The sequence below is a fragment of the Chrysochloris asiatica genome, unplaced genomic scaffold, assembly GCF_000296735.1.
Source record: "Chrysochloris asiatica unplaced genomic scaffold, ChrAsi1.0 scaffold00010, whole genome shotgun sequence".
NCBI lineage: Eukaryota > Metazoa > Chordata > Mammalia > Afrosoricida > Chrysochloridae > Chrysochloris > Chrysochloris asiatica.
The window spans coordinates 7,891,065-7,915,234 of NW_006408528.1; the positions used below are offsets into that span (position 1 = coordinate 7,891,065).

The following is a 24,170-nucleotide window of genomic DNA, read 5'->3' on the forward strand; positions in this document are numbered from 1 at the left end:
TCTCTTCCAATCAGTGGGCCAGACAGTTGTTCTCCAAATTTCTTGGCATAGATGAATAAGTGCCTCCTGTGCCACCTCACTTTTTTGAAAGATTTCAGTATTTTTTCCATCAATTCTTGAACCCTTGTTCGTTGCCAATTCCTTAAATGCACCTTGGACTTCTTCCTTCGGTGTCACTGGCTCTTGATCATATGCTACCTCTTGAAATGGCTGAACATCAACTATTTCCTTTAGGTACAGTGACTCTGTGTGTATTCCTTCCGTCGTCTTTTGATGCTTTCTGCACCATTCAATACTTTGCCCAGAGAATCATTTAATAACGAAAGTCAAGGCTTGACTTTTTTTTTTTGCTCTTTAAGGGTTCCTTTGTTGTTGTTGTTAATTACCGTGGAGTCGGTGGAGTCGGTTCCGACTCATAGTGATCCTGGCACAGGGTTTTTGAGGCCGTAAATCTACGGGAGCAGAAAGCCTCATCTTTCTCCAGTGGAAATGCTGGTAGTTTCGAACTACTGACCTTCAGGTTGGCAGCCCGACTTGTAACCACTATGCTACCAGAGCTCCGTACTGCGCACTTAATAAGTGTAAAACAGAAGGCAAACTAAAGTGCTGTAAATATTGTCTTAGTGTATTAGGTAAAATTTCTTTCTCTTTTCAATCCTTGTTAAAGGGAGTGTACTGCAGGATAAGCAGTGGACTACAAGGTCAATTTGAACCACAAGGTTGGCAGTTCAAATGCACCAGCTGCTCCTCAGGAACACCATACAGGGTCACTGTGAGTCGGAACTGACTCAAAAGCACTTAACAGCAACCACCAAGATAGTAGAGTCCTGGTGTGGCTCTACAGGTTAAGCACTGGATTGCTAACCAAAAGGTAAGCAGTTCAAAGCCACGAGCTGTTCCTCAGAAACCCTATACAGGGATGCTATGGGTTGAAACCAACTTGATGGCATTAACAACAGCAACAAAACATTGGTAACACCTTTAGGCAGAATTCAGCAGGGGACGACTTTAAACCTATAATTAATTTATCACAAGGCTTGTTTTTCCTGTGGATATTCATTTCCTTATTAGTGGTGGTAACACTTTTTTTATATTTCTAAGCCTGAACTTTGCTGCTGTTCTCATCTCCTCCTTCTCCCTCACTTTGTACATCTAATTATCCACCAAATGTTCTCAATTCTTCCATAGTCCACTTCATCCAATTCCTCTATCCCTACTACTTCCGCCTCAAGATGTTAAGTGCCATCAAGTTGGTACTGACTCAAAGCAACCCATGTAAGGTTTCCTAGAAGGAGTTGGTGAGTTTGAACTGCTTATCCTACAATGCCCGCATCAGGACTCTGGTCTCCCAAGGGACGTGCATAAAACAATCTGCTGATAATAGGGTATGGCGCTGTGGGAGAAACACTAAAACCATAAGGTTGATTTGAACTGCAAGGTCAGCAATTCAAACTCACCAGCTGCTCCTCAGAAACCCTATACAGTCTCTATGAATCAGAACCAACTTGACGGCACTTAATAACAACATACAAACTTACTTTTCAATCCTTAAAAATAAGAAAATATACTTTACTAACGCATGTTTAGTTTGTGAATTCAACTGTGATATACATATAAATGAGATAAATGAACTTTTCTTAGTACAGGTTAAAAACGGCTGACAAGAGTATACAGAAATAAAGCTTGGAGAGCACAGGCCTAAATGTTAGTTACAATATCACAATATCTTGTCCTTCTGCTGTCTCCCTCTATAGGTCAGAAATGTCACCTGAGTAATGGTCCTTAGAAATAAAACGGGGCATGCATGCCCTTTAACTGGTGAAAGATCTTTGCTCAGTTCTCCATTTTACTGAGTCAGGCCAACTAGGCCCTTTATGAAATACTGGCCTTTTTTTTTTTTACCACCTCTATACCATCAATGCATTCACCCCTAAGCTCTAGAAGCACAATTTCTTACTGTTTTCCACACACAAGGCACGTTCACAGCTCAATGCATATGTACAGACTACTACTCCTGCAGAGGCAGCGAGATGTAATCTAAAGTTTCTACAGAAGATTTTTGTTGGCATTTGGACTACACAGAATTTAAGAAAATTACTTAATTTCTCTAAGGTTCCGTTTCCCCATCTTTAAAATCATGGAAGTATCATCTGCTTATAGAATTATAGCAGGAAATAACAAAAGTATAATTACTTTAGCAATTTAATCTTTCACACCAACCAGCCGCTCCTCAAAAACCATTTACAGGGTGGCTATGAGTTGGAACCGACTCGACGGCACTTACCAACAACAATCCTATGAAGCAGGTGCCACTATTATCTCAAATATATAGGTGAGGAAATTGAGATATGCACAGATTGAGTAACTTGTCCAAAAGTAAGTAGTAGAAAAGGGATACAAACCCAGGGCTGTCCCAGAGTCAGAGTTTAATACCCTTATGCTATCTTTATACTCTAGAAATTTTGACCTAGCTCAATTATAGTGTCCTCAGTAGAGATATAAGGAAGTGATTAGATGATCAAGGTTCTTCCACCTTAACATTCATGCTTTTAATTAAAGGTGTACAGATCAGCCAACAGTTCCACTGGGTTGGCCTTCTGTTTGTTAATCTTTATAAGGAGATAGTATACACAGCGCCCTATGCATAGATATTTATTCTCAGAGGAATACAAAAGGTAATGAGAATGAAAATTAAACAGATTCCCTGTTTCATTAACTTGGCTAAAACACTATTTTTTCTCCAGCTATGATCAAAGTTTACCTCTGTTACCAATGTGACCAGGTGAAGGTGAAGACAGTTTTTAGCAAAGCCATTTCCTTTCGTCAATTTCATCAGGAAATTTGAACTTCATGATATCTATTCCACAGAAGACCCATCAATAAATTAACACAATCTCAGTTTGGTTATGTTGCCTTTTGAGTGGAGAGGTAGGAGGAAGAGTATGACTCATCTTGAACATTCCAATAATCTAACATGTATCATTTAACAACCTAAGCAAAATGACAGTACAGCTGTAAAACTAGAGGCTTTAGCTTTTAGGAAACATCATGAAAAAAGACAAAAAAAAGAAAACAAAAGCCACTAAGCACTTCTACATGTTAACTTCTACATGCTAGGTACTGCTCTAGGAGTTGAAGTTAAAGCACAGAGCAAAAGTTATCTGCTCTTGCAGGAGTCTGCATTCTGGTAAAGAAATTACAGGAGACTAAATATATTTACAAGCATGTTAATATTCTACATTGCTTATATTCTAGACTCTTAGCTAGAATATCTACAACTGAGCTGCATATTTATTAAGTTGCTTTAAATTATGAATAACTCATCGAACAGAGAGCTGCCATATACTGATCATTGGAGCAACTGTGAACATTTTCTGAAAGAGGGAAAGGGGGTGCTTGCTCACTGCATTTGTGTTACGTACTAGTAGACACTGATGCTGTGTGTAACTTATTATCTTGGAAAAGTTGGGAAGATGACCTTAGGACAATTCTTGAAAGGGTCAGTATTAACTTATGAATAACCCCTTTGGTAGAATAATATATTTATATTAAAAACTGTTACATGCCATTGAGTTCTTCTAAGATAATAAGCATCTAAAAATTAAATGTGGAGAAACTTTTGATAGAGAAACAGATCCAGGCTCCACAGCAGTGACTTCCACAGTATGGTTACTAACAGAACCATATCCATTATATTTATTTTCATAACATACAAGATGAAAAAGTAGTTGCCAAAAAACCCTGCCTAATTATGCCACCTAGATGATAGCGGGCTGAAGTATTGGGGGGTTGGGGGTGGGGCGGGGATTTAAGAAATAAAGTCTATAGAGAAATGCATGTTGAAAGGAAAAGGAAATTGCACCCCAACCCCCACCCCCCCCTCAAAAAAAAAAAAGTCTACCTAGAGTCAGCCCCAGACTCTGAAAAGATGAAACATTTCTTTTTACCCCTGGTCCAAGGGCTGCTTAGTCTTAACACCCAAAGATGAGCAATGTTAATATACATGAATTATATTGCAGTACGAGTTAAGTAGGTTTATATACGTTGGACCTAAGACACTTCATCCACACAGCAAAGAGTGCTCCTATAGGAAAATAGTGTAAGTTGCAAGTAACCAATATATGGGCTCTTGGAACAGAAGTCTTGGTAGATGGCCTTAGTAAAATGGTTCCATTTACTTCGTGATTCAGATAATGTTTTCACAACATTAAAATTTATAAAAAATACCTAAGTGAATTGTATCAAAGAGCAATGACAACAATGTCGCTGACTTTAGTATAGATTTTACAGCTTGCCCAGCACGAATTTGGTTACTACTGGAGTCCTGGTATGGTGCTGTGGGTTAATGCGCCACACTTCAAAGCTGTTTGAACTGCAAGGTCGGTGGTTCAAGCTCACCAGCTGCTCCTCAGAAACCCTGTACAGGGTCGCTATGGGTCAGAACCAACTTGACAGTACTTCACAACAACAACAACACAGAACACTGGCAAAGCTGCTAAAAGAACTAATATTTTGACATGGCTATCTTCATTTATTTTCTTTGAATTTGGGGGTCAAACAAACATAATGCATAACGACAAAGTCTATGGAAAAGGTCTAACCTGTCTAAAAAAAAAAAAATGGCCAGATTCAGGTTATTAGATAATTGGCAGCAGTTACGCCTAAGTTGTGGAAGAAAGGAAACACATTTTTTTCCTAAAGGTATTAGGAAGCCGGTGGTGGTGCTGGTGGGCCGTGGAGTCAGCAGGTGACAATGATGATGATGAATACATAGCAGCCGTTACCATTTATTAGGAGTCCTGGTGTGGCGCTGTGGGCTAATGTGTCAGACTGCAAAGTTGTTTGAACTCCAAGGTCTGTGGTTCAAGCTCATCAGCTGCTCCTTGGAAACCCAACACAGAGTTGCTATGGGTCAGAATCTATTCGACGGCACTTAACAACAACAACCATTTATTAAGTCCTTGAGAATTAGTGCAGTCTTCATACCAAAAACTTTAAAGATTCAAGTCCATTCCTGTGTGGTCCTAAAGGTGGTGTTGCTCAACTTCTGCGGCCTAATGTTTCCTGAAAACAACCTTAGCAGAATAGTGGCATGAATACACCATCTAATAACGAAATAGGTAACAAACCTTTAAGAAAAAGTGAAATTAAAGAATATGTTGTTAAGTGCTAGTAGCAAGTCGGTTCTGATTCATAGAAACCTCATATAGGGTTTCTGAGGAGTGGGTGATGAGTCTGAACTGCAAACCTTGCGGTTCAAACTGACTCTGCGGTCTAGTGCTTATCCTATAGCGCCATGGTTTAAAATGCATTACCTAAGTTAGGACCTCCACTGAGCTACAGAAACTGCACATTTATCTACTGTGAGGTAGATAAATTTATTTGAAGGCCTTAAAGGTAGGTAAAGAGCTCTGGTAGCGTAGTGGTTATGAATTGGTCTGCTAATCTCACAGTCAGTAGTTCAAAACTACCAGTTGTTCCACGGGAGAAAGATGAGGCTTTCTGCTTCTTTAAAGATTTACAGCCTCAAAAACCCTATGCAGGGTGGCTATGAGTCGGAACTGACTCCAGGGCACGTAGCAACAAGTTCAAAATGCAACTCATCACTGGTCCCTTCTGATAATATGTCTAAAGTATGAGAGACAAAGTCTGGTCATCCTGGCTTCCAAGGAGCATTCTAGCTGTACTTCTTCCAACCCAGATTGGTTTGTTCTTTTGGCAGTGCATGGTACTATTAATATTCTTCTCCAACAACATAGTTTAAATGCATCTATACTTCTACTTTCTTCCCTATTCACTGTCTAACTTTCACATGCATATGAGGTTATTAAAACTACCATAGCTTGGGTCAGGCCACTTTAAATAAAGCTTGGGTTGTTAAGTGCCGTAGAGTCAATTCCGACCCATAGTGCTGTTGTATAGGCTTTCCAGGGAGCAGCTGGTGAGCTTGAACCACCGACTTTGCAGTTCAAATGACTATATGATCTGACGCATTGGCCACAGCGCCACAGCAGGACTCTGGAGAATAAAACTTCACTTGTAAATAGTCTGACATTACAACGTTTTGGTGGGATCATATGAAAAACAAATTGCAACCTTAAATGATGGGGCTTCAGAAAGTTCATGGAAAAATTCCATTATCTTTTTCTGCAAATATTTTGAAGTCCCCTCATATATTGTTGAAAACTCTAAGTAGTAATGTTGGCACTATCAGCTTAAATTTAATCCAAAATGTGTGTAGTCTAAAAATCATCCCTTCCTCTTTATGTACCTACTTTTTTTGTTGTTTAATGTTTTATTGTGAATTCTGTGAGAGTTTACATGGAAGAACATTAGTTTTACATTCATCCTATCGTTTCATTGCCATGGTTATAATCCTCTCCATGCATCATCAACCAACCAAAGGATATACCCTGCAAGCCTGCCCCCCGGTCATCAGCACACAGCCCCCCTCCCTCTCTGGGTCTAAAATCCCCAGCCGCTCCATCTCCCCATGTCGTCCTCTCTGCCTCCATCTCTGGCATCACTGGATAGGGTCCCACTCTCCGCTCTTATGCATCTGCTATATGGAGGGAAGGAGTCCTGGTGTGGCACTGTGGTCTAATGCATTAGACTGCAAAGTTGTTTCAACTGCAACATCGGTGATTCAAGCTCACTAGTTGTTCCTTGGAAAGCCTATACAGGGTCGCTATGGGTTGGAATAGACTCGATGGTGTGTAACAAAAACAACTACATGCCATCTTCGGAGTCCTGGTATGGTGCTGTGGATTTCCATTCCTTGGAAACTTTATACAGGGTTGCTATGGGTCAGAATCAACTTAAAGGCACTTAACAACAATGCCATCTTCCTGATGTCTGGAATGTTTCTCTTCATTGCAGAGGACCATTCTGGCAATCCATCTCATTGAGGATTCACAAGGCCGAACAGATTGTAAACAGATAGTTCTTGAAGACAGAATGTTTTAAAGAAAAGGCAGTTGCAGAATTATAGTTAACACTGCAGGTTTTTAGGTAAAGAATTTTTGCTTGTTAAGTGCTGAGTTGGTTCCAGCTCATAGTGACCCTATATAGGGTTTCCAAGGAGCAGCTAGTGACTTTGAACCACCGACTTTGTGGTTCAAACTGCAAACTGCTTATCCTATGGTGCCACACCAGGACTCCTAGTTAAAGAACACCACTAAAGTAAACTTTTAAAATTAGAAAACAATATGATCCTTTGCTTTTGTATAGAATCACAAATGAGGTAGACATGTAAAAACATGGCCGAGGGGGGTCAGACTTGTAGTGTATACCCTTTGGTTGGTTGATGATGCATGGAAGGGATTGTAACCACGGCAATGAAACGATATATGATAGGATGAATGTAAAACTAATGTTCTCCCATGTAAACTATGACATAATAATTCACAATAAAACATTTGAAAAAAAAAAAAAAAAACATGGCCGAGGCAGATGTAGGGCACAATGGCTTCAGGATTATGTGGATACTACAAGGGAAAGGAGAGGAGAATATGGGTGAAGAGGGGAAAAGGGTTTCAGTAATATCTGTAAAATTTTGTTACAAACAAAGACAAAAAATCCTGAAGGAAAAAAAAAATGCATCTCATCTATAATCTTCCTAATAAATCCCCCTTTTGGTTTTTAGTGTTTCTCGATTATTCTCAGTATTAAGCTTAAAAGAAGAAAATACGAATCCTGAATTCATGGCCTAGTTTCATTATAACTGTTATTTTTCTCTTTTTAGTAAAATCAAGCTACAAGTGCTAAATGAATATGAGGCAGCATGGTGGTTCTATACGACAGACACAGGAGTGCAAACACAAGGTCTGTGCTGTGGTTTGAGCCCAAGAGTAGTGAGAAAGATAAAGCTTTTTGCTCCTGCACAGATTTAAAACCTCAAAAATTCTATACAGGGTCACTAAGAGTTGCAACCAACTCCAAGGCAAAAAACAATAACAAAATAATATGTAGCAAAAGTGGCCAACGTGACTTGCTCTAATTTTTTCTGCTGGAAAAACAAAGAGTGAGTTTTGGAATCAATCATACAAACCTTACTTCCACTTATGTTTCACTTAAAACAAGCTGATAATTTAACATTCTACTTACCTTCAAATCAAACAAGCAAAACACTATTACCAGAAGGTGTTTTTCTTATTAGTTTTATTATGAAACATTTATAGTTAAAAATCACTGCATGTGAGGAAGCAATTAAAGGTGTTTGCTCCTGTACAGGGCCTCAGTGAAATGAAAATTTCCTAGCTTGACTTTCTAGAAGTAGGACTTCTAACTTGAAGTAAAGCGATGCCTAAAATACTGCCTTTAGTGCCTTCCCTAATTAAGGAAGGAAGGGGTCCTGGTGTGGCACTGTAGGGTAAGCACTGGATTTCTAAGCACAAGGTCAGTGGTTTGAACCCCTCAGCTGTTCCTCAGAAACTCTACACAGAGTCACTATTGGTCAGAAGAGACGCAATAGCATTTTAACAATAACAATGTTCAACAATGAAAGGGTGAAAAGAAGAGGGAAGACTGTTGAGATTTACCTGTAGAAATAAAAGAAGAGGACAAAGTCTCTCCCATTTAAGAGAGGCTTGGTGAGAGATGAAAGAAGCCAGACATAAGATAAAATAATAAAAATCATATAACTCCATTTATATGAAATCCAAGAACAAATATAGGTGAAGAGGGAATTGGTACTGATTGGGAAGGGGACCCAGTAAGCTTTCTGGGATGCTAAGCATATTCTAGGTAGTGGTGAAATGTAAAAATTCACTGAACCAAGTACTTAAGATCTGGGCATTTTGCATACATTATTATTTGAACAAAAGAAATTAAATAGGGAACCAAATCAGGGCAAGGATCTAAACCAATCCTGTAAAACTTCATAAACTTTAACTTCTTTATGTTTAAAACTTTTTGTTACCTAACCTCTGTAACTCTATGCTAAGAAGCATTAAACATGTTGAGAAGTTCATGCTTCTTTGAAAATAGCTACGAAGGTGTCACTACCTTCTGCAGCTAAATCTGAGGGAGCCAGAAACTGAAAAAACAAAAAACCAGTGAATGGTGTTAGCCATGCCTGACACAGGGTAAGCAAACCTGAAGGACACAGTTAAAAAGCAACAAGAAATCCCAGAGACTCTCTCCTCCTATGGGACTAGTTAATATAATATAATTCCCGAGGTCTTGTAAGACTTAACAATTTATTAAGATTCTTTTAAGATTTATTATCACCAAAATCAATCTGATTACAAAATCTAACTTCAAGTATGAGAAATAAGACTCTACCATAACCTTCATTAGATCTGGACAGCATTAAGGAAAAGACTTGTGTGTGATCTCATGTGAAGTTGTACATACTATTTGATAGCTTTTATGAACTGTTAGAACTGTGTGCTGTCTCTCTGACACATTTATGGAAGATGATTTTGAGAGTCACAAAGAACAGGGCATGTGAAATCAGTAAATAAACTAACCTACATTAACAAATCTTTTACAATCCCATCATTCAACAGGAGAAAAAAGTAATGGTCTAAGACAAAAAACGTATAATGAGCACGACCCTACAACAACCCTTTAAATAGGTGGATGATTCATTCTCACCTTTATCACGATCATAGAGTAGGTCATCTGTTGAGCAAGGGCTGCCGTCATGGGATTCCGGGGGACAAAACGGGGAGACACAGGGTGAATGACTGCTACAGCTACTGCTGCGCTCCTGGACAGAGGGAGTCTGCGTATCAATGCTGCGAGTACTGCTGCTCCGATAGTGAGCAGGAAGTGGAGCTCTTCGACCATCCGGAATGTCCAAAGGCTGCAAGAGGAACACAATTAAACATGCAATTGATAGTGCAGACATTATGGCCATACAAAAAAAGCACACAGCAATTCCTCAAATTTCATAATCCTGTTATCACTATAATTGATATTTCAGAGACTAGATAAAGATATCAAATTTCTTTGGAAGCTAATTTCTGTATGTTGTCTTTCAAGTCTCAAAGGTAGTTAGGATTTCAAATCATGAGGCTATGTTGTTTGCCTTAAAAAATGCATACTATTTGTAGGGTTAACATTTTCCATAAATCTCACTGAGGACAGGGGCTTCTTTTGTTTAACATTGTGGTCCTTATTGTCTAGCACTGTGCCTGGCACACAACTCTTCAGTAAACACTTGTTGAATGAATTAACCAAACTGCTCAAAAAATCATTCTGAACTGTGTTAAAAAAAAGTGAAATCTCATATTCACAGGTAAAAATATACTGCTTTGTTCATCTTTCCTACTTTAATTTTTTAAAGCTAAGAACCCTATTTCTTTTGCAAAGTACTTACAATTTCTAATAAGGAAGTTTACTATATTAGTGAGTCCTGGACCACTAGGGTAAGCACTGGACCACAAGTTTGGCTTGACCTGCAATGTCAGCAGTTCAAAACTCACCAGCTGCTCTTTGGAAAACCTTATAATATAGGGTTCCTATATTATGAGTCAGAAATGACTTGACAGCACTTAACAACAACTAAATGTAAGGTCAGTGGTTTAAACCAACCACCCACTCTTAGGAAACCCTATGCAGGGTCACTATGAATCAGAACCAACTCGATGGCACTTAACAATGTATTAGTACTGAAGATAGGATATTAACATAACTTGGAACAATTCTATTCACCTGGTAACCAACTTGGTAGAACTATTGATTAGTTCTAATGAACTGTTCTGAGTGGTACAAAAAAGTAAGTAACAGTAAGAAATAAACTATATTCATAGAACCATATATTTTGAAGTTGTAGGGACCTTAGGAAACACTAGTCCAATGTCTTCCTGTAACTTAAGGGTACTTGTAGTTAAGACCGCCTACTGCAGTGGATTCTCTTCAAATGTACTACTCTGCATCTTCCTTGTTTCTGTACTAGTAAAAAGAGGTCAGCAAATAAAATCCTATAAACTCTTTCCTAAACGATTTAAAATAATTTGTTACTATATAGACAGGATTCAATACTAGGGAAAAAATTGGCATTCTCAGTTTATATACAACTTATTTTCTCTCCTAAATGCATCTTTAGCTCTTACTCAGAGTTGGGTATCAAAAGTTTTCAGAAACACGTCAAAAGGAAAATGTGGGAAGATAAAATTAGACAAGATTCAAAATGTACCAATTTCTCCATAAAAAACAAGCAAATTACGTTGAAACGCTTAACTACTAAAGTCAATTTCGTTTCTCTATAAATGATAAACCAAATACTACTAAACTAAAACAATACCGGCTTCACAACCTGGGAATAACTACTTTAATGAAAACACTCTACTATTTAAATATCAATTCATTTTGTAGACAAATTTTCAAAAGTAAAACTTGGCAATTTAAGAAACTAAAACAAGCATATTAATTTACTTGGCCAAACTCAGAAAATACTTTCATAAAAGTGTGAATATTGTTAACTACTAAAAAAGTTTAAGAATTTGAGTCATCTTTCACTCATGCCCTATTTGATGAACACATTTGTTTTATAGTCCCATTTCTTAACTGATAAACTTAATAAAATGAGGGTGTAAGTAAAAAAGTATTGCTACCAGGGCTCAGGTAGCGTAGTGGTTACGAATCGGGCTGTGAACCGCAAAGTCAGTAGTTCGAAACTACCAGCTGTTCCGTGGGAGAAAGAGGAGGCTTTCTGCTCCCGTAAAGATTTACAGCCTCAGAAACTCTGTACAGGGTCACTATGGGTCGGAATCGACTCGACGGCACTTAACAACAACAGGGCTTTAATTCACATATGCACAGGTTTATTTCAAATAAAATGTTTAAACATGTCTTTGTGATCAGTTCTCACAGTAATAACACTTGTCTTAGTCTCATTGAAGTGTTTAAGTGTCTTAAAAAAAAAAAAAAAAAAGTTCAAATCTAAACAATGGCATCAAGGGGGATTTGCTGGGCCAGTTAAATTCAAAGCCAAGAGGACAGCTCAGATTCCAAAGGGGTAACAATCCAGATAGTTATCTGGAAGGATACAGGACAATCACGGAGGCTTACTAAGAAGCTTTGTGAAAACTGAAAATTTGAATTGGTTAGGAGGAAGCCAGGAAAATTACATGGCGGAGTTTTTTTTTCTATCAGGACAATACACTGGCTCATTCTTTGAGAGCAGCAAGGAGAATTTCATCCGGGAACCTTAACCCATCCACTCAACAGTCCAGATCTTGCCCCTTCAGGCTTCTTTTTCTTAAAACTCATCAGAGGATAATGATGAGAAACAGCAGCTTCACGTTTTGATATTTGTATTTAGTAAAGGGTTCCATGATTTGTAACAACACTTTTGACTTACCCTCCCACATAATCTATTTCCTTTACCAACTGTTGCTTTGTTGAGAAGAGAAAAATTAAATAAGCAAAATAGGTTTTAAAAATCTGTATTCGGATGAAATAGAAATGGGAAATACAAAGGCTTGGAAAGAAGTTATTTACTATTAAAACATAATATACTAACACAACTTTATTTTATATGCAACTGGGAGATTCAGTAATGGTTATATTTATTAAAAGTTTCAATTGATCTCATAAATCTAAAAATTAGTATTTTACTAGGTTTCCTCTACTTACCATTGTTAAGTTCCGTTGAGTCAGTTCCAACTCATAATTGATCCTATGTAAGATTTCCACAGAGCGGCTGGTGGGTTGAACCACTGACTTTGCAGTTAGCAGTCCAGTGCTTATACTATATATAGCATTACACCAGAACTCCAAAACTTAAAAGTAAAACTGTTAGCAATTTTTATATTTTAGTATAGTTCTGTCTTGAAATTCTCCAAAAATCAGCAAATTAAGTGACTGATGAGCTCATCCTTCAAAAATTAGGCCACACATTAATTTCCTTGTATAACTGTCCTTAAACCTTACTTGATATGTTACAGAAACAATTAAACAGTAAGTACCTAATGTTGTTGTTATGTGCCATGGAGTCGATTCTGACTCAGAGCGACCCTGTACAGGGTTTCTGAGGCTGTAAATCTTTACAGGAGCAGAAAGCCTCATCTTTCTCCCATGGAGTAGCTGGTACTTTCGAACTGCTGACCTTAAGGTTCGCAGTCCGATTTGTAACCCCTACGTTACCAGAGCTCCTTAAATACCTAGTAGAAGGTATAATTTCCAAAAATTTCCTTCATAGAATAGATACAAAATTAAAATTTCACGTGAACTGTCTAAGGAGAGTCAAATGACACAACCTTCTGGGAACGTCCTTTTGGCAATATTTGTTGAAATTTAAATGAACAAGTGCTTTGACTTAGCAATTTCACTGCCAGAAATTTAATTTACAAGCATGCATAGTATTTTCTAAAGCATTTGCTAGGATGGTAAAACTGGAAGCAATCTAAACATTCATCAACAGGGAACTTGCAAAATAAATTATGGTACATTGATTCACACGATGATTTAATGTGTAGTAGTATACACACTAAGTATCTGGAAGGGATATACAAGTTAATGATAAACAAGGTTTAGGAACACTGAGTAATATTATGTATGGGAAGGAAGTTATACGTTTTTATTTTATAAATACAAAGCTGATATGTTAGGATTTGGAAACTAACTTTAAACCAGTTTTCAAAGGTACACATTATCTGAAGGAAGCAAACATACATTGATGTAAATCAAATCAGATTTTAGCTCTAAAGAAGTATCAGAGAAATGATTAAACCAAAGGGTATTATTGGTAGTTTCCTTTACTGCGTCTACCTTTAAAAATGTGGTCAAATATAGGTCTACAGGCAGTGGTGTCCAGACTTCTTTCTGGTACATAAGTTGTTTACAAAGTGGTTCAAAGTGGATCAAAAATTTCAGTGTGATATAAACTATAAAACTTTTGGAACATTAAAATAAATCTTTGACTATGAATTAGAAAAACATTTTTTAGACATCAAAAATATAAATGGCAAAAAACATAAACTGGGTTTCATCAAAATGAAAAATTCACTTCCAAAGGACACCATCAAGAAAGTTAAACAAGTCACAGAATGAGAGATGCTTTCAAATCATATATCTGATAAAGGATCTGTATCTAAAAAATAAATGTAACTTTTACAATTTAATCATAAAAAGATTAATTTTAAAAATGGACAGAGGATCAGAATAAACCTTTCCTTGTATTATTGTCTTTGTATACGTAAATTGCTAATAAGCACATGAAAAGACGCTCAACATCATTAGGCATCAGGGAAATGCAAATCAACACCACGATGATAGGAATTACTATTTCACACACACTAGGAATGGCTATAATCAAAAAGATAACTAATTACAACTGAAGAGAAACCAGAGCGCTCATATACTGATGATGAATGTAATATGATGTAGCCATCAGTCTGGCAGTTCCTCAAACAATTAAACATAGATACCAAAAGACCAAGCAAATTGCATTTCTAGTTAATAATGACTCGATGGCACCTAACAACAACAAATCTAAGAGAAATGAAAATATACATACATACAAAAACTTACATGTTCACAGCAGCCAAAAAGTAGAAAAACTCTATATGACATCAATTCAAATAAAATGTTGAATATTATGTTAATACAAAGGAATGAAATATTGATATCTAAGGAATTTCTAAAAGTTCATGGAAAAATTCCATTATCTATCTTTTTCATGACCTTTCTGAAAGTCTCGTGTATCTTACAATGTAGATTAACTTTCAAAACATTATGCTAAGTGGAAGAAGCCTGTCTTCAAAAGGGAATATACTGTTATGATTTCATTTCTACGAAATGTCCAGAATTGGCCAATCTACAAACAGAGAAACCAGATGTGGTTGCCTAGGACTAAAGGTTGGAGGAAATATTACTAAAGAGTTATCTGGGATTCTTTATTGGGATGATGACAATGTTCTAAAATTGAATGTAATGACGGATGCACAATCTAAAAACAAGCTGTAAGTTAAAAACTAAAAATCACTAAACTATAAACTTTAAATGAGTTCACTGTATCTAAATTATATCTTAATTAAAAATAAAAAACTTACATCATTAAATCATAGCGACCCTATTAGGACAAAGTAGAACTGCCACACAGGTTACCAGTCACTGGAGAAGGATATCTATCATGTTTGGTAAGGTGGAGGGTCAAAGAAAGAGAGGAAGACCCCCAGTGAGATGAACTGGCAAAGTTGCAATGATAGTGAGGTTGGCCACTTCAAAACCAAACCAAACCAAACTGGGCTGTGTTCTGTTCTGTTGTACACAGGGTCACTATGGGTTGGTACCGACTCAGTGGCACCTAACAATAACAAGAATCATTACAGAGGCAGACTGCCAGATCTTTCTCATTAAGGAGAGACCAGTGGGTTCAAGTTGTTTGATTAGCAGCTTAACCACTATGTCATGTCACCAGGGTTCTTTAGACTTTAATAAAGCTATTACCAAACAAAGTACATTTGAGGTAGTCCACAAATAAAAAGGTCCTGTAATCTTACCTTGGATACTTCCTCCTTCCCATTATTTTCTTTAATGAATACCTTTTCTAATTCAGGACTAATTCCCTCTACATTGCAGGACACACGTGAAACAGATGATTTTGGCACTGCTATATTTGACAGCGGCATAGGAACTGATCTTGATCCAGTAGCCTAAAAGACAGAAGATCAGGTAGTGTCAAATGTTATGTCATCAGAAAAATCAACTAAACTCGGCATGGCAAATCTTCAAATCTAAACTAACAGAGTTATTTTTGATAGCTAAAATGTAAATTCAGATATATATATACAGAAAGTTAGGTTCTAAAGTAAGGATAAAAATTCCAAACTAACAAGACCCCCAAAGATGTCAATTTTGATAATATATGGTTATATCATTATTGAATGACTGAATCTGACATGGTTCTTCTTCATCAGGTGAACTGCTAATCACTGGTTAACTCATTAATATTTTCCATACTAAAGGTGAGCTGCAGTAAAATGTGAATTCAGTACCTATCCATTTCCTTTGCCACTTTATTGATCTTAAGAATTTTCATTTTAAAGTTTTAACTGTCATAAATTTGCTATTTTAGTATTTTTATGGTTTTATTTTTCATATTGAAATGCTTAACTTACAGTGATTATTTTGCATATTATATGAAGGTCTTAGTATTTTTCTCGTATATAGCAATACAACTGCCCAAGTAACATTTCTTTTATTATGAATTATTTCACTGATTTCCTTGAGCTGTTACATGATAATGCCTATATCATAGCAGTGCTTTAACTGCTATAATACTATGGTATATTTTATTATATTTTAGGAAGTCTTTACAAATTTTCCATTAATATTAGGGTACTGCTTTTTTTTTTTTTTTCACTATACACTTTGTAAACAACTATTATAAATTAAAAACAATTTCTTCTGAATTTCCACTGGAACTCAATTAATATAATGATTTGGGATAAGCTAAGATTTTTAAACGATTGAGCCTTCCCATAGATCAATATGTTAAGGCTCAGTCTTTACTTTCTATTTCATATCCTCAGTAAGTCTTACAGTTTGCATATTTATTTCAAGTTTAAATTGAATATAGGCAGTTTATATATTTTTTTCATTATAGTTTCTAATTTGTTCTTGATAATATAAAAGACCACCATTCGTTTGTCAGTTTGTTACACAGGGGTGGCTTGCATGCTGCTGGAAGCTATGACACCATTATTTTAAACACAAGCAGGATCATCCATAGTGGACAGGTTTCAGCAGCGCTTCCAGACTAAGACAGACTACTAAGAAGGAGAGATCGACTACTTCTGAATGTTTAGCCATTGAAAATCTAGTCAGATATACTAGTGGAAAATGAAAACATTATGAATAGCAACAGAATATTGTCAGATACAGTGCAGAAGTGAACCAACTCCATGGCACATAACAACAACATAGTCCAGAAGTTTAGCCCTTCAGGTTGGAAGGCACTTTAAAAAATGACTGGAAAAGAGCTGCCTCCTCAAAGTAGAGTTGACCATAATGATGTGAATGCAGTAAAGGTTTCAGGACCTTTATTTTATGGAGGGCCACAACTCTAAGAGAAACAGTTGCAAACATCCATTAGTAATCAGACCATGGAATGTACAAAGTATTAGCTAGGAAAATTGGAAGTTACCAAAAAATGAAAAGGAATGCATAAAAATTTATATACTAGCCATTAGTGAGCTGAAATGCATTGATACTAGTCATTTTGAATCAGACAATCATATGATTTACTATGTCGGGAATGAAAAATTCAAGAATGGCGTTGCATTCATCATCAAAAGGAATATTTCAAGATCTGTCTTGAAGTACGTACGATGCTGTTTGTGATAGGATAATATCCATATGCCTAAAGAGAGGTGATGCAGTGGAATGCAGAAGTCATGAAACATTACCATTAGTACCACATGCAAGTAAAATTTTTCTAAAGATAATTAAAAAGATGGTTGCAATAGTACATAGAGAACTGCCAGAAATGCAAGGTGAATTCAGAAGAAGTCACCAAACTACAAATATCACTACTGATGTCTAATGGCTTTTGGCTGAAAGTAGAGACTATCAGAAGGGCGTTTATGCTATTGACTATGCAAGGCTGTTGACTATGTGGACCAATACAAACTATGGATAACTTTGCAAAAGACGGGTAGGGTATTCCAGAACACTTAATGATGCTCCTGAGGAAGCTGACCATAAACCAAAACAAGAATACTGCATGGTTTAAAACCAGGAATGGTGTGCACTAGGGTTGTTTCGCTTAATCATACTTATTATGAGAAATTGGATTATATGAAGAACATAGCATCAGAATTGAAGACAGACCCATTAACAATGTGCTATATGCAAATGTTATAACTTTGCTGGCTGGAAGCAAAGAGGACTTAAAATATTTATTCATGAAGATAAAAGACCACAGTTTTCAGTATGGATTACACCTCACTGTAAAGAAAACAAAGATCCCCACAACCGGGCCAATACAGAGCATCATGAAAAATGGAGAAAATACTGAAATTGTCAAAGACTTTATTTTGCTTGAATCCATAATCAACACTAGTGCAAGTGGCAACCGAGTAATCAAAGTACTGCATTAGGCAAATCTGTGCACAAGACCTCTTTAAAAGTGTTTAAGAGCAAAAATATATTAGTTTGAGGACTAAGGTGCACTTAAAACCATGGTATTTTCAATAGCCTCATCTTGTTTTTGTTAAAGGTCATCTAGTAGATTCCAACACATAGTGACCCTGAACAGGGTTTTTGAGGAGTAGCTAGTGGATTTGAACCACCAACCTTGTGGTTTGCTGCATAGTGCTTACAGTGTCACACCACTCACATGCATGTGTAAACTGGTAATGAATAAGAAAGTGAACAGAAGAACTGATGCATTTGAATTAAGGTGTTGGAGAAAAATATTGAAAGTACCATGGACTGCCAGAAAAGCAAACAAAATCTGTGTTGGAAATACAGCCAGGATGCTTCTTAGAAACCAGGATGGTAAGACTTTGTCTCTCATACTTCATGCATATTATTAGGAAGGACCAGTTCCTGGTGATGGATATCATGCTTAGTAAAGTGGAGGGTCATTGAAAAAGAGGACGATCCACAAAGAGATGAACTGACACAGTGGCAGCAGCAATGAGCTCAAAATTAACAGCAGTTGTAAGGATGGTGCAGGGCCAGATGATGTTTCACTCTGTTATGTGCAGGGATGCTATGAGTTTGAAGCGACTTGATGGCACCTACCACCACCATTGCCAAGAATAAGAAGAAACCACTGATTTTTGTATGCTTAGTCTGCCCCTCTTTTTATTATGGAAATGTTTTTGTTGTTAGGTGCCATCAAGTCGCTACTGACTCATACTGACCCAATGCACAACAGAATGAAACAATGCCTGGTCCTGGGCAAACCTCTTAATTGTTGGCACTCTTGAGCCAACTGATGCTGCCACTTTGCCAATCCATCTCATTGGGGGTCTTCCTCTTTTTCTCTGACCCTCCACCTTACCAAACATGATATCCTCCTCCAGAGAATGGTCCCTCCTGACAATATGCCCAAAGTATGAAAGACAAAGTCTGGTCATCCTGGTCTCCAAGGAGCACTCTTGGCTGTACTTCTGCCTACACAGATCTGTTTGTTCTTTTGGCAGCCCATAGTACTTTCAATATTCTCCTCCCAACACCATAATTCAATTGCATCAATTCTTCTGTGATCTACCTTATTCATTGTCCAACTTTCGCATGCCTATGAGGTTACTGAAAACACCATGGTTTTGGTCAGGCATACTGTACTTTATTCCTCGATCTGACATCTTTGCTTTTCAACATTTTAATAAGGTCTTGTGCAGCAGATTTGCCTCATGCAATACGTCATTTGATTTCTTGGCTACTGCTTCCATGAGTGTTGATGGTTGATCCAAGAAAAATGAAGTCTTTGACAACTTCAATCTTTTCTCAATTAATAAGAATGTTGTTTACTAGTCCAGTGGTGAGGATTTTTGTTTTCTTTACATTGAGATGTAATCCATACCGGAGGCTGTGCTCTTTGATCTTCATCAGTAATTATCTGAAGTACTCTTCACTTTCAGCAAGCAAGGCTGTATCACCTGCATATCACAGGTTGTTAATGACTCTTCCTTCCATCCTGATGCAACGTTTTTCTTCATATAACCCAGCTTCTTGGATTATTTGCTCAGCATATAGGTTGAATAAGTATGGTGAAAGAATACTACCTTGTCACACATCTTTCCTAATTTTAAACCATTCACTGTTCCCATGTTCTGTTTGAACAACTGGCTTCTGGTCTATGTACAGGTTCTACATTAAGTGTTCCATAATACTCATACTTCACAATGCTGTCCATAGCTTGTCATGATCCACACAATCAAAGGCCTTTACATTGTCAATAAAACACTGGTAAACATCTTTCTGGTATTCTCTGCTTTCAGCCAAGATCCATCTGATGTCAGCAATGATATCTCTCATTCCATGGTCTCTTCTGAATCCAGTTTGAACCTCTGGAAGTTCTCTGTCAATGTATGGTTCCAGTCATTTTGGTATTACATTGAGTAAAACTTTACTTGCATGGGGTATCAAAAATATTGTCTGATTATTTCTACATTCCGATGGGTCACCTCTCTTTAGAAAGGGCACAAATGTGGATTTCTTCCAATCAGTTGGCTAGAAAGTTGTCTACCAAATTTCTTGGTGTAGATGAGTGAGTGACTCCAGTGCTGCCTCACTTTCTTGAAAGATTTCAATTTGTATTCCATCAATTCCCAGTTCCTTGTTCTTTGCCAATTCCTGCACTGGAGGACTTAATCCTTCAGTATCATTGGCTCCTGATCATATGCTACCTCTTGAAATGGTTGAACATCAACCATTTCCTTTTGGTACAGTGACTGTGTATATTCCTTCTATCTTCTTTTGATGCTTTCTGCATTATTCAATAATTTACCCAGAGAATCCTTCAGTAACAAAAGTTGAGGTTTGAATTTATTCTTCATTTCCCTCAGCTTGAGAAATGCTGAGCATGTTCTTCCCTTTTGGTTTTTGGCTCTTGTAGACTTGTTTTTCATTTTCTTTAACTTCAGTCTGAATTTGCATTTGAGCAATTGATGGTCTGTTCCACAATTTGCTCCAGGCCTTGTTTTGGCTGATGATATGGAGCTTTTCCACTGTCTTTCCACAGATGTAATCAATTTGATTCTTTGTATTCTATCTGGTGAAGTCCATATGTATAGTTGTCTCTTACGCTGCTTAAAAAAGGTATTTGAAATGTGATCTCCAGAATCATTTCTATCACCAAGGCCATAGTTTCCAACTACTGATCCTTCCTCTTAGTTGCCTACCTTTGCATTCTAATTGCCAGTGATTATCAATATATATTGATTGCATGTTTCATCATTTTCAGATTGAAGAAGTTGGTAGAATTCTTCTGTTTTCAGAAGAATTGGCTTTAGTGGTGGGTACATAAATTCGAATAATAGTGGTATTAACTCATCTTCTCTGTAGGCTCATGGATATTATCCAATCACAGACAGCATTGTACCTCATGACAGATCTTAATATGTTCTTTTGGACGATGAATGCTGCAACACCAATCCTCTTCAATTTGTCATTCTGAGCATAGTAAACCACCATGTGGTTGTCAGATTCAAAATGACCAATGCCAGTTCATTTCATCTCACTAATGCCTTCTATTGATGTTTATGCATTCCACGTCACTTTTGACAATTTCCAATTTTCCTAGATTCGTACATTCCATGTTCTGAATATTAATGGATGTTTAAAACTGTTTTTCTTCATGTTGAGTTGTACTCCATCAGCAAAGGAAGGTCTCGAGGGCTTTACTCTATTCGGGTGATCACAGTCAACTCTACTTTGAGGAGGCCGTTCTTCCCAGTCGCATTTTGAGTGCTTTCAAACCTGAGGGGCTCATTTTCTGGACTATATCTGATAGTGTTTATTTAGAAGGTTTTCAGTGACTAAATATTCAGAAGTAGTTCGTCTCTCCTTCTCCTAGTCTGTCTTCGTCTGGGAGCTTATCTGAAACTGTCCACCATGGTACAGTTCTGTTGATGCTGCTGTGTACCATGCTGATATTTCAAATCCAGTTATATAGTTTCCAGAGTCATAGTATGACTCAAGCCACCACAGTATGACAGATGGATTAGCACATATTGCTAACAGATTTTAAGCATAGCCACAATTATCAAAACACAAAATTGGGAATATGTGTATGTCTTTTTTCTACATTGAGTCAATGGACCTACTATCAAAGTACAGTGAACTAGAGGAAATTGTTATGTGGCGTCAAGTAGGTTACGACTCATAGTCACCCTGTATAAGATTTCTAAGGAGTAGCTGGTGGGTTTGAACCACCAACCTTATGGCTAAAACTCAGCAGCCGCTCCTTGGAAACCCTATAAAGGGATGCTATGTGTCAGAACTGACTGCATGGTACACAGCAGCATCAACAGAAGGATCTAAATAAAACATGATTATACTGATTGATTATTGCATAACTCTTATATGTTTATCTTTAAAGAACTGCTCCCTTAAGAGGATTTTATCATATGCAAATTATACCTCAATAAAGCTGTTAAAAGAGAACTGTCAAACTTGAGACATTTCAAATGAAAATTCACTTAAGCCCTTCTTTCACATCTAATCTGGTTGTTGTTGCTGAGTGCCTTCAAGTTGGTTTTGACTCATAGCGGCCCTGTATAGGGTTTCTGGGAGTGGCTGGTGTATTTGAACAGCCAACCTTGCACTTACCAGTCCAGTGCAGTGCTTATCCTATCAGGGCTCAGATCCTTCTATTTGTTGTTGTTGTTGTTAAGTACCGTGGAGTCGGTTCTGACTCATAGTGACTCTGCACAGGGTTTCCGAGGCTGTAAATCTTTACGCGAGCAGAAAGCCTCATCTTTCTCCCACGGAACAGCTGTCAGTTTCAAACTGCTGACCTTGAGGTTAGCAGCCCGATTTGTAACCACTATGCTATTATGCCCCCCAAATTCCTAGGCCCCTTTCCAGTCAACCCCCGCTAAATACTTATTGTGTCTACAATTGTGCCATTTTTAGAATTTAATATAACGATTAATAATATACAGCCTTTTGCTCTTGGCTTCTTTTATTTAGCATGATGTTGCATATGTATCAGTAATTTCCCAATTTAGATTACATTTTTTGATTTTTTGATAATGCTTAAAATAATTATTTGTTGCTGTTAAGTGCTGCTGAGTCAGTTCTGACTCATAGTGACCTTGTAGAGGGTTTCCAAGGAGCAGCTGTTGAGTTTCAACTGCTGAACTTACAGTTCAAACCGACTTTGCAGTCCAGCAAATATTAACCCACAGCAGCACATGTAAAAGATCCCTGATGGTGATATGGGTTATGTGTTGTGCTGCACTCACCAGTTCAAACCCACCAACTGCTCTGCAGGAGAAAGATGAAGCTATCTGTTCCTGTAAATATTTGCAGTTGTACAGCGATGCTATGGGTCAAAACACAGCAAGTCAGCCAAATGTAAGTACCACTATCCACTGTCAGTTGTTGGACTGTGGTGGCCTGTGTGAGGCTGTGATTCTGGAAGCTATGCCATTGGTATTTAAATACCAGCTGTTACTCATGGTAAGCACAGAAATAGTTGATCATTGTATGTTGTTAAGTGCCTTTGATTTCAACTTAACAGGACTCTGTAAATAGGACTCTTTATAGGTGCTTCAAGGAACAGGCTTGCAGTTAGTAATTTAGTGCTTATCCTACAGCATCACAGTACAGATACATAAAATTATGGTTTCCGATTCACTAGTTGATGGATATTTGCTTGTTTCCATGATGAGTCATTGACAAATTGTGGTATAGATATATGCTTTCATTTCTTTTGGATAGAATAGATAACAGTGAATGGAAATTCTGTGTTGGATGGGTAAGTGCTGGAGACCCTAAGTGATGCAGAGGAGTTAACATATTCAATGGTAAACCAAAAGGTTAGTGGTATTAGTTCACCTTGAGTTGCCTCAGAAGACAGGCCTGCCAATCTACTTCTGAGAGATTAGTCATTGAAAATTCTATGCAGTACAAGTTGCCTCTGCCATATATAGGCTTGCCATTAGTTAGAACAGACTCAGTGGGATCTGGTTTGGTTTCTTGGCAAGTGTAGGTTTAACTGTTTTTTTAAATGCCAAATTAGATGAAAGGTAGCAAGATGACAGTGTAGGCAGTAAGGCTGTACAGCCCCTCTACAACAAAGGCATGGAAAACCAAATGAAACAGACATAGATGACAGTTCTGGAACTCTGAGCTTCAGACAAAGGAAGAGAGCAAGATGAACAAACTGGTGGCCTGTGTCAGCCAGCCAGTGACACAGCGGCTATCTTAACCTTTCCTGAGTGGATGAAGCCACAAAGCAGTGCAGACACATACCAGTGGCTCACGGAGATAAAGGTATATATATTTTTTCTTGTTCCCCACATTCCCTTGGTGTACATGGGTAGGGGTGGGCCATGGTTACCACCAGCTCCCACTCTGCTGGTGGCCAGAGTTGCATGGAGGTTAGCATCATAGTTGTGAGCCCATCAAAGTGAGTGGGGAGCTACCCACACCAACTTCAGTGGTCTGGATTCAGGTGAGCTGTGCCCCAAACTAGGAAAAGCAGCTGAACAGACAAGCGGTGGTGGGGATAATAAACAAGGAGGCAGGTGATC

The 24,170-nt window shown here is 37.6% G+C and overlaps 1 protein-coding gene across 1 annotated transcript in view; it reads right to left on the reverse strand.

Moving 5' to 3' along the window:
* The window catches only part of GLCCI1 (glucocorticoid induced transcript 1), a 142,547-nt gene that overhangs the window by 10,618 nt on the left and 107,759 nt on the right, over nucleotides 1–24,170 (reverse strand). The window contains exons 6-7 of the mRNA XM_006834389.1: nucleotides 15,456–15,608; nucleotides 9,601–9,811 (exon numbers count right to left, since the gene is read on the reverse strand). Coding sequence (XP_006834452.1) covers nucleotides 9,601–9,811; nucleotides 15,456–15,608 — 364 coding nt within the window. The remainder of the gene's footprint in view (nucleotides 1–9,600; nucleotides 9,812–15,455; nucleotides 15,609–24,170) is intronic.